At 69.1% G+C, this 15,060-nt stretch overlaps 6 protein-coding genes across 6 annotated transcripts; 3 read left to right on the top strand and 3 right to left on the bottom strand.

The window, feature by feature from the left end:
• The first annotated feature begins 166 nt into the window (after positions 1-166).
• On the top strand, positions 167-1,175 carry FA09DRAFT_327612 (RNA-binding domain-containing protein). Its single transcript, XM_025741461.1, has 3 exons — positions 167-375; positions 618-712; positions 770-1,175. The coding sequence occupies exons 1-3, from the start codon at positions 252-254 to the stop codon at positions 914-916; spliced, it is 366 nt and encodes a 121-aa protein (XP_025601178.1). The 5' UTR covers positions 167-251; the 3' UTR covers positions 917-1,175.
• On the bottom strand, positions 648-2,778 carry FA09DRAFT_358252 (hypothetical protein). The gene is made up of 3 exons (XM_025744936.1): positions 1,424-2,778; positions 1,253-1,361; positions 648-1,194 (listed from the first exon to the last, which is right to left on the bottom strand). Exons 1-3 carry the CDS (start codon positions 2,526-2,528, stop codon positions 1,095-1,097), a joined length of 1,314 nt encoding a protein of 437 aa, XP_025601179.1. The 5' UTR covers positions 2,529-2,778; the 3' UTR covers positions 648-1,094.
• Positions 2,779-2,944: 166 nt separating this feature from the next.
• FA09DRAFT_327614 (nuclear pore protein 84/107) lies at positions 2,945-6,042 on the top strand. Its single transcript, XM_025741462.1, has 11 exons — positions 2,945-3,215; positions 3,323-3,680; positions 3,760-3,907; positions 3,964-4,052; positions 4,105-4,457; positions 4,510-4,629; positions 4,685-5,027; positions 5,080-5,472; positions 5,526-5,613; positions 5,667-5,772; positions 5,828-6,042. Exons 1-11 carry the CDS (start codon positions 2,965-2,967, stop codon positions 6,015-6,017), a joined length of 2,439 nt encoding a protein of 812 aa, XP_025601180.1. The 5' UTR covers positions 2,945-2,964; the 3' UTR covers positions 6,018-6,042.
• A 75-nt stretch (positions 6,043-6,117) lies between these two features.
• On the bottom strand, positions 6,118-6,895 carry FA09DRAFT_118429 (hypothetical protein). The gene is made up of 2 exons (XM_025739026.1): positions 6,529-6,895; positions 6,118-6,470 (listed from the first exon to the last, which is right to left on the bottom strand). Exons 1-2 carry the CDS (start codon positions 6,790-6,792, stop codon positions 6,219-6,221), a joined length of 516 nt encoding a protein of 171 aa, XP_025601181.1. The 5' UTR covers positions 6,793-6,895; the 3' UTR covers positions 6,118-6,218.
• A 3,700-nt stretch (positions 6,896-10,595) lies between these two features.
• FA09DRAFT_118512 (hypothetical protein) lies at positions 10,596-12,794 on the top strand (the record flags this gene model as incomplete). Its single annotated transcript, XM_025739027.1, has 1 exon — positions 10,596-12,794. A coding segment is annotated over one exon (1,944 nt), but the record flags the coding sequence as incomplete, so codon positions are not given.
• Positions 12,795-13,031: 237 nt separating this feature from the next.
• Positions 13,032-14,896, bottom strand: FA09DRAFT_314664 (translation elongation factor Tu; the record flags this gene model as incomplete). The annotated part of the gene is made up of 7 exons (XM_025740776.1): positions 14,734-14,896; positions 14,470-14,668; positions 14,163-14,201; positions 13,486-14,110; positions 13,370-13,429; positions 13,121-13,307; positions 13,032-13,063 (listed from the first exon to the last, which is right to left on the bottom strand). The coding sequence occupies exons 1-7, from the start codon at positions 14,759-14,761 to the stop codon at positions 13,032-13,034; spliced, it is 1,170 nt and encodes a 389-aa protein (XP_025601183.1). The 5' UTR covers positions 14,762-14,896.
• Between the last annotated feature and the right edge of the window lie 164 nt (positions 14,897-15,060).

A 15,060-nucleotide genomic window follows, 5' to 3' on the forward strand; every position in this document is an offset into this window, starting at 1 on the left:
TGAGAAGGAAGGGCGTGGAGCGCGGGCGAGAAGCGTGTTGGGCGCACGGCGCGGCGCGCCGCCGCGTGCGCATCACGACGACGGCGCTTTCGTCCGACAGCGCGCCGCGCGCACCGCAGAGCGTGCGGCAGCGCCTCCAGCTTCCTTCTCCTCCACCACTCCCCCACACGCCTCTCTCTTCGCTCCAGCGCCGTCGTCTCGCCACCAGCTGCTTCTTCCGCTGCCGCTGCTGCTGCGTTGCTGCCGCCGCCATGGCTGAGCGCACAAAGAAGACGGTGTACGTCGGCGGCCTGCCCGACGGCGCAGATGCCGCTATGCTCGTCAATGCCTTCACGGCCTTTGGCGAGGTGGTGGACGTGCAGATCCCGCAGGAGGGTGAGTGCAGCTTGCTCCGATTGTTAGCGCCAAAACGGACGTGCGAGGAGTCAAGCATGAGCAGGACAGCTCGGCGGTGCAGGGCGTAGTGCACGGGGTGGCGCAGGGACCGGGCGCTGTGCGAACGCCCAATGCTCCTGGCAGCCCGAGAGCATGCGTCATGCGACCACGGTCTCTGCGCACGTGGAAAGATGTCTGCCGTAGTCTCTGAGCTTGAGCTCGCCGCTGACGTTCCGACACAGACGGCAACACGCGCGGCTTTGGCTTCGTGACCTTCTCCAAGCCCGAGGAGGCCGAGGATGCCATCGACAACATGCACCTCAACGAGCTCGCCGGGGTGCGTCAGCCGCAGCGACCTCATACGCTGCTCTCCTCGCTGACCCCCTGCTCTCAGCGCATCATCAACGTGAACCTGGCACGCGCGCCCAAGGCGGCCATCGGCAATGGCAACCGGCCGGTGTGGGAGGACGAGGAGTGGATCAAGGAGCATGCTGCGCCGCTCGAGGGCGCAGAGGCAGACGAGGCACCAGAGGGGCCATAGCGGCATTTGAGACGCGCATCTTGAGTGGTCACGACGCACTCTCGAAGCAGTCCACCCCGCTGTCTGCCCCCAGCATCTCCGCGGCGACGACGTCGCCTTGTACAACATCTCAATCCGCATCGGTTCTTTTCGCAGAAGTCATGTCATCTTCCACGATCCTCTGCTTTGGCGGCAGACGCTACCGCCCAAAGCGCTGCTCGACGTAGCCGAAGCGCTGCATCGCCGCCTCGAACGTGGCGGCGCTGAGGCGTGACCGTGCGGGCGCGCGTGCGTCGTAGCTGCGAGCAGAGATGTGAGCTGCGAGGCCGTGGATCGAGAAGGCGAAGGGCCACGCACAAGATGTCTGTGAGCCGTAATGACCACGGCGGGAAGCCGGCGAGCGAGCAGACGCGTCGTGGACCGCCGTGCAGGATGAGCAGGTCCGGCTCTGGCGGATGTGATTGGTCTGAGGCAGAGCTTGTCAGTCGCCAATAACTCGGATAGATTCACGGCACACGCCAGACTCACCGAGCAGCAGCTCCTCGACGCGCTTCACATCCACGCCGCGAGTGTCGCCCTCTCGTGCTCTCCAGACGAGCTCACGCGCAGCAGCGACAAGGGCAGCCTTGCCGTCGCCAGGCCCGAGCAGGTGCAGCGTGAGGCGCGCCTCGTCGCTCCCTCCGTACTCCTGCGGACTAGACGCGCCAGAGACGTGCAGTGCCGGTAGAGCAGAGCCATTGGCTTTGCGCCGGCTCACGACGGGCACGACGGGCGTGATGCGCAGCGTGACGCGCGATGCGGCGGCAGCGGGAATGACGTCGCTTGGCGGCGTGCTTTGCCCGCTGAGCAGCTGTCCGGACGAGGATGAAGAGGTGCCGGCATCGGCGGAGAGCTCGTCGCCATCGGTCCAGTTGCTGCTGGTTGTGTCAAAGAAGCCGTCGATGGACGAAGGCAGCATAGGCGTGTGCATCTCCGACGCTGTCCGCGCATCGCACGGCGAGCTATCGCCGGAGCGCGAGGACCGCGCTGCGGAAGAGCCCTCGAGCGCCGCGACGAGACTCTCGGCCAGACGCGGCAGGTGCTTTGGCAGAGCCGGCGTCGGCTCTGCAGCGTCCCATGAGAGAGTCCACTCCTCACGCCCTGCCAGCGCCTCTCGAATGGCGCCGGCGGGATCGTACACGCTCAGGCGCATGCAGCCGACCATGGACGCCCAGCGTGCGACATCCTTGACCTGCGCCACAAGCGCTTCGGGCGTGTCGGCAGGCGAGGGCTCGGCGGCGCGTGCCGTGTTGTTCTCGAGCTGCGAGAGCGGCGCGCCGGTGACGAGTGCGAAGAGCTGGCGCAGCAGCAGCACGGCGGTGCGTGGCGGCGACGGCGCAAAGACGACGGCGAGATGCTGCGGCAGCCGAGCGCCGGCGGCCGCACGCTCTCGCAGCCGGCGCTCGACGTGTGGCGCCGAGCGGCTGGACAGTGGCCCGAAGCGCGAGGCGCGCAACTGCTGCCGCAGCAGTGCATGCAGCGAGACGACCTGGATGCAGATGTGGTAGCCAATGTGCACGAACAGCAGCACGGGCAGCAGCAGCAGCAGCACGGGCGGAGAGGCCGGCTCGCGCCGACGAGGCGGCGGCGCCATCAAGAGGTGCACAGGCGAGGCTGCGAGTGGAGCGGAGCGAGGGCGAGGGGGGATGCGGAGAGCGGAGAGCGCAGTCGCTGCTGCGAGGCTGCGAAGGAGAGGCGGACGGCGGATGTGGGAGACTCTAGAGGCGGCGAACAGATGCAGGAGGCGGAGACGATGACAGAGGTGCGGAGAAGCGAGTGGAGAGTGTGCGGCAGGCGGAGGCAGGTCGAGTCGATGGAGCAGCGGAGGGATCGATGCGGAGCAGAAGGAAGGCGGGAAGGAGCAGCAGCTGGGCCCGGGCCGGCCCGTGCGAAACGTGGCCGGCCGCGGGAGCGGTGCCGGAGAAAGAGAGCGTGGGAGCAGCGCGAGCGAGCATCTTCGCGACGCGCCCAAGCATCGCGCTCGCTCGTTGCTCCTGCTCCACTCGCACCCGCCCTCAGACACACCGCACATGCAGTCGCCCACGCCCGCGGCCGCCTTTGCCGCCGCGCTCACGGGCCTGCGCGACGCGCCGCACTCGGCGCGCCTCAGCGCCCACGCCGGCCTCGGCGCCGCCTTTGCTCACGTCTGCAGCGAGCGCGCAGCCGAGGCCCTCGACGGCGCCGGCGCACGTGCCGGCCTGCAGAGCCTCGAGCTCGACGACGACGCCGAGGCGTGGCAGCGCGAGGCGCGCACATGGCAGCTGCTGGCACTGCTCTACCAGTGAGTGTATACGTGTGACTGGGAGGGTGTGCGGTGCGAGAGCGCCGGCGGCTTGCCAGAGAGCCGCAGTGGAGCTGGTCGTGCGTGGCTGACACTAGTCCTACCAGCGAGCGCCTGACGCGGCCCGTCGCAGCCGAGCAGGCCGACAGCGCCGGCTCGAGCACGCAGCCGTACGCCACGCCGCTGAGCTCGGTGCAGGACGTGCTGCGCGCCAGCAGCGGCGTGGCCGAGCTGGAGCTGATCCGCAACTGGCTCGGCGCCCACCTCGGCAGCGCACTGCATCCCGTCGAGGTGCGCAAGGGCTACCGGCCCTTTACGCGCAACCGCCTGCGCGCCGAGAAGCGCGTTGGCGGCACGAGAGGGGGACGGGCTGGAAGCAGCTTGGGCATGGGCAGTGCTGGCGGACGCAAGGAGCGCGATCGCGCACTGGACCCGGACGCGGGCGGCGAGGAGAAGGAGGACGTGGTGAGTGCGCTGCACGAGAGCTGAGCGGCGGGCCAGCAGTCTGCTGTCTTCGATGGGAAATGCTGACGCTGCTCTGCAGTCCTACGACCGCGCGTTGTCGCGCACCCTCTTCGAGTACGCACGCGCCGGCCGGCTGCTCGACGCGCTCGACTTGGCGCGGCAAGCCGACCAGCCCTGGCGAGCTGCCAGTCTGCGAGGCGCCATGCTGCATTGGCGGCCTGGCTGTGGTGAGCGTTGGCGTGTGTGCAAGCGCGGCGGCGGCAGCTGAAGTAGCGCATCGCAGATGACGAGGAAGTCGTCGAGCTTGAGCAGGCAACGGGAAACCGCAACAGGGCCTTGTGGAAGGCAGTGTGCCGGAGCTTGGCCTCAAAAGTGAGCAATTCGACAGCGAATGAATTCAGGCGCCTGCTGATGCGTCGCACAGACGACCCTCGACCCGTATGAGCGCGGCCTGTACGGCGCGCTGAGCGGCGACCTTGCCTCTGTCTTGGCTGTGTCGACGACATGGGAAGCACAGCTCTGGGCCTACGTCAACGCGAGTCTCGAGGCGTCCATCGACACTGCCCTCGATGCGCGTGCCGGCTGGTGGAGCCAGGAGGCTGCCGTCACGTTCACCGATGCGCGCGAGACGGGAGCGGTCAAGCTCGTCGAGCTCACGATCCCTGATGCGCTTGCGGGCGTCAAGCGGGCAGAGGGAAAGCAGACGGACGGAGCTACGGCGCGCGAGCTGCGCGATGTCTTTGCGGTGCTGGCGCAGACACCGGCGCGCGGCGTGCAGTGAGTGGCCTCGCTCGCACACTCAGATTTCGCGCTGACGCTCGCTTGGCAGCATGCAAGCGAACGACCCCTTCGTGGTCGTGCAGCGCGCTGTGATCCTCGAGGAGGTCAACGACCTGCTCGTTCACCTCGAGTCTCGTCTGGTCGACATGCGGCATTCGACGGCGCCACAGTGCGTCCATCGAGAGAAGATGTTGCCGCTGTGACTGACGCTCCCGCTTTGACAGACAATACGCCCGCCTCGTGCGCTTCTTCGCGCACCTCGTCTTGTTCCTGCGCCTGCTCGATCTGCCGCGTCCACCGCCAGACGTGACGTCCAACGCGCTTCTGCGCGCCTACGTCGAGGTGCTTGAGGAGCAAGGGGCAGAGGACGGCCTCATTGCGCTCTACGCTAGCTCGCTGGAGCCCGAGAGCGCCACGCAGAGCTACGCGCACTACCTCAAGCTCATGGACATGCACACGCCCGCCGAGGTGCGCCGCACTGCGCTGCAGAAGGCCAGCGAGCACCACCTCGACACCGACGCTGTCGCGCGCACGACGGTGGCCATGATCTTCGACGAGGTCTTCCCGGTGAGTGCGGTCCGTGCACTGTCGTGGACTCGCACTGATGCTGCCACCTCAGAGCATGGTCTCTTCACTCTCGAGCGGCGTGCCTGTCACGTCCTTCGACGCCGCTCTCGAGACGCAGGAAGAGCGTCTCATCTTGGCTCTCGACTGGCTCACCTACTCGCCAACGACGCATCGCGATGCAATCCTGCAGTCCAACGTGCTCATGCGCCTCTTCTTGGCGTCGGGCAAGCTGCACGCCGCACGAACCCTGCTGCTGGGCCTGCCGGCGGACGTGGTCCGAGCGATCGAGGACGAGGAGCTCGAGGGCGACGAGGGAGACGAGCACATGCACTGGCGCAGCTTCTTCGACGCTCTCGCCGCGCATGTGCGCTTCTCTGAGCTCTGGAGCGCGCGTGAAGAGCAGCGCACCCGCGTCGAGCGCCACGACTGGCTGCAGGCTCTCGAGGTGAGCAGCTGTGTGCACTTCCACGCTGCCATCTGCTGATACTTCTTGTCCAGTCGAGCGTTGCGAATGCACAGCAGGCTGCGCTCGAGGTGCTGGAGATGGACTGGCTCAAGATGGACGTGCCGATCGTGGACCTGAGCTGTATGTCGGCCGATCGCAGCGATGCGCTGCTGATGCTGATGCCCGCCCTGCAGCCGAGCGGCGTGCCACCGAGCTTGCACGCATCCGGCAGATCTACATCCCCGAGCTGGTGCTGCGGCTACACTTCATGCTGCTCGACACGTCCAGCGTGCTTCCGGGGTGCGTCTCGCAGCTCGTGCGCCCGTTCTGCTGTTGCTCACCCTTGCCCTCGCAGCCATCTGGCCGCCGCGCTGCGCCTGCCGAACCTCGTCGCCGACGAGCGGCACAAGCTGTACCTCGAGTTCGTCACGCCCGCACAGGCCGGCGAGGGCAACCGGCTGCGCGAGTACCTCGGCTTTGTGCGCGAGGCACACCTGCAGGCGCTCGAGAGCAGCACAGACGCATTCGCTGTTGCAGCACAGTGACGCAAATGACATTGATTCAATGAGAGCGTGGTGATGATGGTGACGGCGGCAGTGCGCGAATGATGGTGACGGCGAGGCCCCAGCCTGGGCCCTCTCTCTCTCTTCCTAATCGCTCATTCCTCAACCCTTGTTGCGCCTCGACCCCTCAAAGCCCGATCTTCATCCCTGACCTTCAACCTTCATCCCTTCCATCTTTCTGACTCAGACGCTGCCGCCCAACTCGGCGCGGATGATCGCCTCCATCTGCTGTGGGCCGCAGCGCGGCGGGCTCTCAAAGAAGGGCGGCAGCTTCTCGCCGTTGCGCATGGCCGCGCGCGTGTCGAGGCCGAGATTGGCCCAGGCGTCGTGGATACGCTCCAGCTCGGCGGTGCGACGTGCGGCTTTGGCCTCGGCGCGTGCGGTGGCCAGCTTGGAGCCGAGGAGAGCGGTGGCGAGCTTGGAGGGCGTGGCAGGCTGTGGAGGAGTGAAAGTCAGCCGGTGAAGACTGCGGCGCAGCGAGAAGGCAACTCACCTCGGCGGACGCCTCGACTGCCTCGTACGGCGGCGGCGCAGCGTCCTCGCTGGCGCGCGCTGCCTTCTCGTCGCTGGCGCTGGCAGTGGCCCTGGCGTTGGCGAGCGGGCGCGACCAATTGACGTTGCCGGAGCGCTTCTCGCGGCGCAGCGCGTCAAGGCTGCAGAGCTGCGCATCGCGCGCACGCGGCGTCATGGCGGCCAACGGCGAGACGGCGACGTTGGGCGCGGCGGGCGTGGAGGAGAGAAGCATGGCGGAGAGCATGGCTAGCTAGGTGAAGTTGCGAGAGGCTGAGGTGGAGAGCGTGGGACCTGAGGTCTGAGCGTGGGAGCGGTGCGAAGAGCGAAGAGCGGATGCTAGGAACGGAGCAGCGCCAGCGACCGCTGCTCTTATAGGCCTGAGCGCCATCGCAGTCGAGTCGGAGAGGATGGTGAGCGCTCATCGTCGACTGCGAGTGCGATGGGGCGTGGATGCGCTTTGCGATGGACGAGCAATTGACACACTGCTGCGCCCGCGAGTGCGAGGAGAGCGCGACGCGCCTGAGCAATTCCCTTGTCCTCGATTCCGAGGCCACTCGCCGCGCAGAACTTTCTCGAGTCAGAGTCTTTGTATCCTCACGTCGCAGCAGCTTCTCTCCTGCACACGTGCTTTCGCAGGAGCGCTGGCCCCGCTGCCTCGATGGGCGACTCTCTCGCACAAGCCTCTCGCAGGAACGGCGGCCCGACCGCCGGTTCGGAGGCGCGCATCGGACGCACTGCGCACGCCTGCGCCGCACGCTGCGCCGCTCCGCCCAGCGCCCGCCGCGAAATGATGCCGATGCAGGACAGTGCCGAGACTACGGCAACTTCCTTGCGTGCTGCTGCCGAGCCTCTCGGTAGATCTTGTCGGCGGCGGCCAGGCGCAGTCAGCGCCCGCGAGGCAGCGCTCCAGGCCGTTCCGTCACGACGCGGCCGCGATCACCTGCGCCTGCCGCGCGCCGCCAAGGGCCGCACGCGATCTCAAGCGCGCCATCGGGGGCCGGCTATGCTTGCTGCGCTGCCATGCTCCGCCTCCCACGCTCTGCGCATCGCACAGCGCAGCGTGCAGCGGGTGTCTCTCTGCCCAGCTAAGCGCATGGATGATGCTGGACAGCCAGTCCTCGCGCCAGAAGCGACGGTGCGGAGCGCTGGAACCGCCGCGCAGCAGTGATGAGGCGGGCCGAGCGCGGGCACGGGCAGCGCCTGACGCCATCGCACGAGGCTCGAGCGCCGCAGCAGCCTGGCGTTGCCGCCAACGCGGCAGCATGCTGGTGGCTGGTGGCCGCAGCTGCGCCTGCGCGCCACAGTCTTGGGCGAGACCCGATGCTGGACAAAGACGGCGAGGTCAGCGCAGGGTCCGCATCTTGCGCCGGTTTGGCGTTGGGCCCCGCGCTGCACGACGGCCAACCCGCAGCGTCTCTTGCGGCGGCGGCGGCATCAACGCTCGTTTCTGTCGCGCTTTGGCGCTGCGCCAGACATTCTCTTGCGAGAGAGACACGCCTCTGCTGCCCTGCTGCCACTCTTACTGCGGCGGCGCCTGCAGCTTGCTCTCCTGCGCGGGCCGCTCTGGGACGAGCCCTCTGTCGCGCTGCCGCCCCAGCAGCATCAAGTCTGCACCCTCCCGCCACCCGCTGAATCGCAGCCAAACCGCCCTCAGAGGTCGATTGCGAAATTCTCGACAACGGGAGCCATCACCTCTGAGCGCTGCCTCGGCCCTCGGCTCCGCGCTGGTGCCGAGTACCGTCTCCCTCTTGCCCGTCGTCATGCGAGGCCCTTGGGCGCTGCCGAGCGCTAGGCGACTGGCTGGGTGCCAACGCGCCGCTCCGCCCAGCTCAGCCGCGCTGGCGCCCTCGGCGTCGGCTGCACGCTGCGGACGCGGAGCGCCCAGCGCCAGCCGCTGCAGGTGGGCCGTTGGAGTGCGGGGAAGGCGCGGGCTAGGCGAGGCGCTGAGCTCGTGGTCATGGTCCGCCTAGCACGAGCCCCCTTTCGAGCGCACTCCGCAAATTAGGCTGCTTGTACGTGTGGGTGTTGCGCAGCTCAAGGGGCTCGAGCGGGGGCCCAAGCTGACGTTCTGGCTGGCGGCGTCTCGGCGCCATGGCGTGGGCTGAGATGCAGCATCTGACGCGCTTGGCCGACGAGACGGCTCCGTGACGGCTGCGGCGACATGTGGCTGACGTGCGAGAAGCGGCTGCCTCGACGTTCGAGGACAAGGCGACACGCCGCCACCGCAGAGGCGAGGAGACGGCGGCGGGCCGCAGTACGCCGCGCCGGGCGGTGCAACGCACACTGCGGCTGCTGCAGCACGCAGGCACGGCGGCGGCGCGGAGGCAGTCCAGTTCCGCAGCATGCAGCAACGCAGACGAGTCTCGCCGGCAGCACGGCGCCAGTGCGGCGGGACAAGGGGCGACGCAGCTCTCGCAAGCGCGAAGACCCATCGGGCAAGCGGGCCAAGCAAGATGCGCTCTTGCTTCGACGCCGCACGGCCGCGGGCTCGAGCACGAGGACAAAGAGCCGCTGCGGCGCTCTGCCACTCTTACGCGTTACTGCCTGCGCTGCATGCTGCGCTGCGGTGTCCAAACGTGCACCTAGCTCTTGGGCTGCAGCCGAAACGGCGCTGCCGCGAGGAGAAGAGACGAGCAGCAGCGCGCAGCAGCGCCGGCGCGCGCATGCGCATGGGCCTTCCCCTCTCTCCCCACCCTTTCTGCCCAGAACGACGCCGTCCTGCAAACGACGTCGCCGCTGCATGCGCAGTCCGCGTCCGAGCCTCGGCTGCAATGCAGGCGCGGTGCCCCGCACTGCGAAGTTGTGTGCCTCCCGGCGTGCGAAGACAAGGCGCAGAGGATGCGAAGTTTGCCAGATGCGAGCGCCGCAGCCGCGCAGGACAGGACGCACCGGCCCGTGGGCGCGGCCACGGCGTTTGCACGACGAGCAAGCCGCGACGGCGCCGCCGGCGCCGCGCCTCGTCTTCCTCCTCATCACTCGTCTCTCAAGGGTGACGCGCTGCCGAGCGGGATGCCTCGGCGACCGTCCGCGGCTGCTCAGCCCCGTTCGGCAGCTTGCGAACTCGACGATCCGCACTCCGCCACGGCCCCTTCGCAGCGGTGGTTTTGGAGATGGGCGTCGTTGCGCCGCAGCGTCGCCGCCTCAAACGGCGCGTACGCGCGCGTGGGCTGCAAGCACAAGAGCGAAGCTGCCGGCTGCACGCCGAGGGCTGAGCGCTGCGGCTGTCTGCCTGTCTGTCAAGAGCGCTGACGTGCCGGAACACGCCTCGGCTGCGGCTGCACACGCGGGACGGTGCCTGCGTCGGCTGCGAGAAGGATGCAACGCACGAGCAGCGCGCAGGACACGGCACCTCGCCGCGACGAGGGCACGCATGAGTTCCAACGCCTGGCTTAGCGGCCCGGCGCATGATGGCGCCCGTAGCGTCTCGCTGAGCTCGGCATCCGGAGGGCGCGTGGTGGGAGCGCGAGGCGATGCCGCGGCCTTCGCGCGACACAAAGTGCGCGGCGCTGCCCCTCTGCCGAAGCGGTGCGGTGCGTGCCGTGCCCGCGTGCCGCCGCGCGGCGCCAGCCGCAGTGCAAGTTCGCACGCCTGCCGCGCCATGCACGCTTGCCCGCCGCGCGCTGCACTCCGCACCGCCAGCCAGCAGCAGCTTGGCCGGCCGCCGGCGGCCGAGCAGTGTACCGCAGTCGCGGCGGGTGCGACCTGGCTGCCGCGGCGCTGCAGGGCAAGGCGGAGTCGCAGGTGGCAGACGCCTGCGCCGAGGGTGCGGCCCAACACACAGGCCTGGTGCGCCCGATGGCCTTCGCTGGGCGCCGTGTGCTGCTCGCACGCCTGCCGTCGCAGCAGTTTGCGCTGCCTCTCGCGCCGACGCCGCCTTGCGCTGGGAACGCCGGCACGGCCCCTGTGTCGGTGCGCGGGAGCAAGAGGCAGGCGAGAGTGGCGGCCGCGCCATCGTCCACGCTGCAGCGCGCCGTGCGGAGTGCGCCTCTTGGCTGCAGCAGCAGACGCAGGCGGCCAGGCGCGTCTTGATGCGCCGCCGTTTGCCTCCTCTCGCGGCCGGCCCCTGGGGCAACGCAGCGCGCACACCGCACAGCGCTGCCGGCATGCCGCTCCCGCGTGCGCGATGCCACTTTGTCCCAGAGAGCGCCGCATGATGGGAGCGCTGATGGGACAGAGGAGCAGGCCGGCCGGCAGCACGCGGCACAGACAGCTCCAGGACCGCCGCCGTGCACGAAGAGCAGCAGGCCAGAGCAGCATCAGCCAGCGCCGCACCCAAGAGCCTCCTCTTCTCGCCGCTCCCGTCCTTCTCACCACACCATCCGCCATGCTCGCCTCGCCCGTCACGACGCCCGGCGACCTGCCCTGGCTGCACGCCACGGCCGCCTCCAACGCCTGGCTCCACGCCCTCGCCTCGCCCGACCACTTCAGCCACTCGACGGCGGCGCCGCGCAAGCTCGCCCTGCGCCTGCCGCGCGCCAGCACCGTCGCCGCCGCCACGGCCGCCGCCACGTCGCCGCGCCCACGCACGCCCAGCGACGCCGCCCTCTTCGGGCCCTCGGCCTGCGACGAGGCGCAGCCGTGGGACGCGCCGTGGCTCGGCAGCGGCCGCAGCGACGACGCCACGTCCGACGACGACGACGCCGCCACGCCCGTGCGCGCCACGTTCCACCACACGCTGCCGCGCCGCATCGCACAGCGCAAGGCCGCCGACGCCCTCGCATACAAGGGCACCACGTCGCTGCTGCAGCTCAGCACCGTCGACCTGCCCATCGAGCCCGTGCGCGCCGCCGTCGGCTCGCCGGCACCGCGCCTGCGCCACACGCGCACCTCAGAGGCGCCCAGCCGCACCGCGCCCTCGTCGCCCTCGTCGACGCTGCGCTGCTCGCTGCGCCGCAACCACGTCCGCACCAACTCGGCGCCGCACGACGCCGCCGACGCGCCGCCGCCGCCCGCCGCGCCCGGCCTGCACGTCGACACGGCGCTGCCCGTGACGCTGCCGCCGCGCACCCTCTGCGTACCCACCGTCGAGCCGCTCGCCTTCCCGCTCGCCGAGTGGGCGCAGGACGAGCAGCGTACGGGAGCTTCTGCGGTCGCCAGCACCTCCGGCGGCGCACCGCAGCTGCAGCGCACGCTCAGCGGCGTCAGCATCGGCTCGATGAGCGGCGCCGAGAGCGACGGCAGCTGGCATGGCGATGCCGGCGACGACGACCCGGATGCTCAGCTCGCTGCTGCCAACGCCCGTGCCGTGCTGCGCGGCCACCGCCGCCCGCGCCCGCGCGTCGCCGCCGCCGTCTCGGCCGTCGCGACGGATGCACAGCGCCTGGCCGAGCGAGCAGAGGAGGTCTCGCAGGACATGGAAATCGCGCAGCTCGCCGGCGGCGTCGTCGAGGCGCTCTCGACGCTGCTCGAGCTGCCGCTCGTCGTCATCGGCCTCTCTGCACGCCTGCTTGGCTTCGCCAAGGAGGTCGTGCCTGTGCCGTCGTCGCCCTCGCCGGCGCCGTCGCGTCTTCCGCTGCCCGCCGCGCTGAGCCGCAGCTCAAGCATCGAATCGCTCGGCTCGCTCGCTCGCATGCCGTCGCTCAGCCACTCCGTCTCCTCTCTCTCATCCTCCGACGACGAAGACGACGATGCCTTTACGCTCGCCAACGAGGCCCAGCGCGCCGCCGCCTGGCGTGCGCTCGGCGCCACGCCCGAGGAGCCGTCTGCCGAGGTCAAGCTTGCCGCTCGCCGTCGCCGCATCGCCCTCGCCACGCTGCGCCGTGCACAGGCCGACTCGCTCCGCCTCACGCCCCTCGTGCAGCAGCGCGCCGACAGCAAGGCGCGCCGCGGCGGCTCGGCGCCCGTCAGTCCGCTGTGGGACGAGAGCGAGCCGGACGTCACGTCGTACGAGCGCAGCTGGCCCAGCCTCTTCGGCCTCTAAGAGCATTGGCTCATCGTCTCACCACGGTCCGACATGCACGACCTTCTCCACCTCTCGCCATCTCCGCCTGATCTCTTCTCACGATCTCACGACACCATCTCACGTCTCCCTTCTCCACTGCTACCAAGTCTCGCCTCATCGCCTTGCCCGCTGCTACACCGCCATCGACCTACTCGTCACCCTCGGTCCCATGTCTCGTGCCCGTCATCGCTGCACGTTCCGCACCTACAGCTCTCCATCCTGCGTCACGTCTCCCAAGTCTCGGTTTCCTCCTCATTGCCCCACTGAGAGAGTCCGCCGGTTGCTTCGCCGCCCCTAGGCTCCTCTCTCGCTCTGTCATCTGTACTACCACCCACTGACCTCGAGTCAATGCACGCTGCCCGCGTCTCCCATCATCTGCAAGCGTGTGTGAAATCTTGAGTGGTGGTGGAGCTGCCGCTGCACCGGCAGGCGGGCGGTCGTCAGGGCTGCGAGAGCATACATTACATGGGGGGCAGGGCGCGTGCGTCGCGCGCAGGGGGCCGTTTTGCTCGTCTATGGGTCGGAGTGGCGTCGTGAAAGGCTTAGCCCAGCTTAGTCACGATGCCCGTGCCGACTGCAGGCGTGGGGTCAGCAAGGCTGTCACGCAGCGCACACCAGCGCCAGCACTCACCCGTCTTGCCGCCCTCGCGCAGCGTGAAGCGGCTGCCCGTCTCGAGGGCCACGTCGTGCACCAGCTCGCCGACCATCTCAATCGAGTCGCCCGGCATCACCATCTTCTCGTCGGCATCCTCCGTGCCCGGCAGGTGCGACAGCGACACGGTTACGTCCGCCGTGCGGATGAAGAGCTGCGGGCGGTACTGGGGGTTGCGGAGACGCGGTGAGCCGAGGAGCAGCGTCAGAGGCTGGCGCGGGCACTCACGCCGCTCGTGAATGGCGAGTACCGGCCGCCCTCCTCCTTGGTCAGGATGTAGCACTGGGCCTACAGACGGCGCGCGCGTGAGCACTGTGCCTTGCCATGACTGCCGCGACACTCACCTGGAACTTCTTCACCGGCTTGATCGAGCCCGGGAAGATGAGCACCTGGCCACGCTTGATCTGCTCGCGCTTGACGCCACGCAGCAGCGCGCCCATGTTGTCGCCCGCCTCGCCGCGGTCGAGCTCCTTGTGGAACATCTCGATGCCCGTGAGCGTCGTCTTCATGCTCGAGCCAAGGCCGACGATCTCGATCTCAGAGCCCTTGGTGATGGTGCCACGCTCGACACGGCCCGTGACGACGGTGCCGCGGCCCGAGATGGAGAAGACATCCTCGACGGGCATGAGGAACGGCTTCTCCAGATCGCGCGGCGGCAGGTCGAGCCACTCGTCGGTCGACTTCATGAGCGTCTCGATGGCCTCGGCGCCGATCTTGGGGTCGCGGCCCTCGAGCGCCGCGAGCGCCGAGCCCGACGTGATGGGCGTGTTCTCGCCGTCGAAGCCGTACGTGGAGAGCAGGTCGCGCATCTCCATCTCGACGAGCTCGAGCATCTCCGGGTCGTCGACCTGGTCGACCTTGTTGATGAAGACGACGAGCTTCTTGATGCCGACCTGGCGTGCAAGCAGCAGGTGCTCGCGCGTCTGCGGCATCTGGCCGTCGGTGGCGGACACGACGATGATGGCGCCGCTGCGGGACTGTGAGTCTATGGCATCGCTCAAGCCGCTGCGGCACGACTCACTCCATCTGGGCGGCACCGGTGATCATGTTACGGATGTAGCTGTGCGAGGAGAGTCAGCTGGCGGCTCGGTTGCGAGCCACGTCCTGCAAGCCACGCCCTGCGAGCGGTGCAGCGCTGCGTGCGGCCACAGCTGCGCATACAGCTCGGCGGCGCCTTTCGAGACGGCGTTCCGACGTGCGCCGCTCGTCTGCTCTCACTGCTGAAGCGCCTTGCGCTGCTACGCCTGTCTGCGCCCGCGCTTCTGCGCCACTCGCATGTCTGCTGCCCCATGCCCTGCCGCTGCGCCTCCACCTGTGCGCCCACTCACTCGGCGTGGCCCGGGCAGTCGACGTGGGCGTAGTGGCGCGCCTCGGTCTCGTACTCGACGTGCGCGGTGGAGATGGTGATGCCGCGCGCCTTCTCCTCGGGCGCCTTGTCGATGCTGGCGTAGTCGACAAACTTGCCCGAGCCGCTCTTCTCGTGCAGCACCTTTGTGATGGCGGCGGTGAGCGTCGTCTTGCCGTGGTCTGGCGGCGGAAGAGGGTGAGCATCGGCAGAGCTGCAGCGCCGCAGCCTCGCGCCCGCGACGCACCGACGTGGCCGATGGTGCCGATGTTCATGTGCGGCTTGTTGCGCAGGAACTTGCCGCCGGCCTCGGCGGCGTACGTGCGTGCGGCGCCGGCGAGGCGCAGCGGCGGCAGCGCAGCCGAGAGGCGCGGGCGGCTGCTGTGCGCCTTGGGCGCGGCCGCGGGCACTGCGAGGAGGGTGGTGAGCGACAGCCAGGCGGTGCCTGTAGAGTGAGAGACGGACCGCTGGAGCGCAGCGGCGCGGCGGAGAGCGAGGGCAGCTGCGCGGTGCTGAAGCGGCGCAGCGCCGAGCGGGCCGCGGCGGGCGTGCGGAGGAGCGACATGGCGGGTGA

The sequence above is a fragment of the Tilletiopsis washingtonensis genome, assembly GCF_003144115.1.
Source record: "Tilletiopsis washingtonensis strain MCA 4186 unplaced genomic scaffold FA09scaffold_2, whole genome shotgun sequence".
NCBI lineage: Eukaryota > Fungi > Basidiomycota > Exobasidiomycetes > Entylomatales > Tilletiopsis > Tilletiopsis washingtonensis.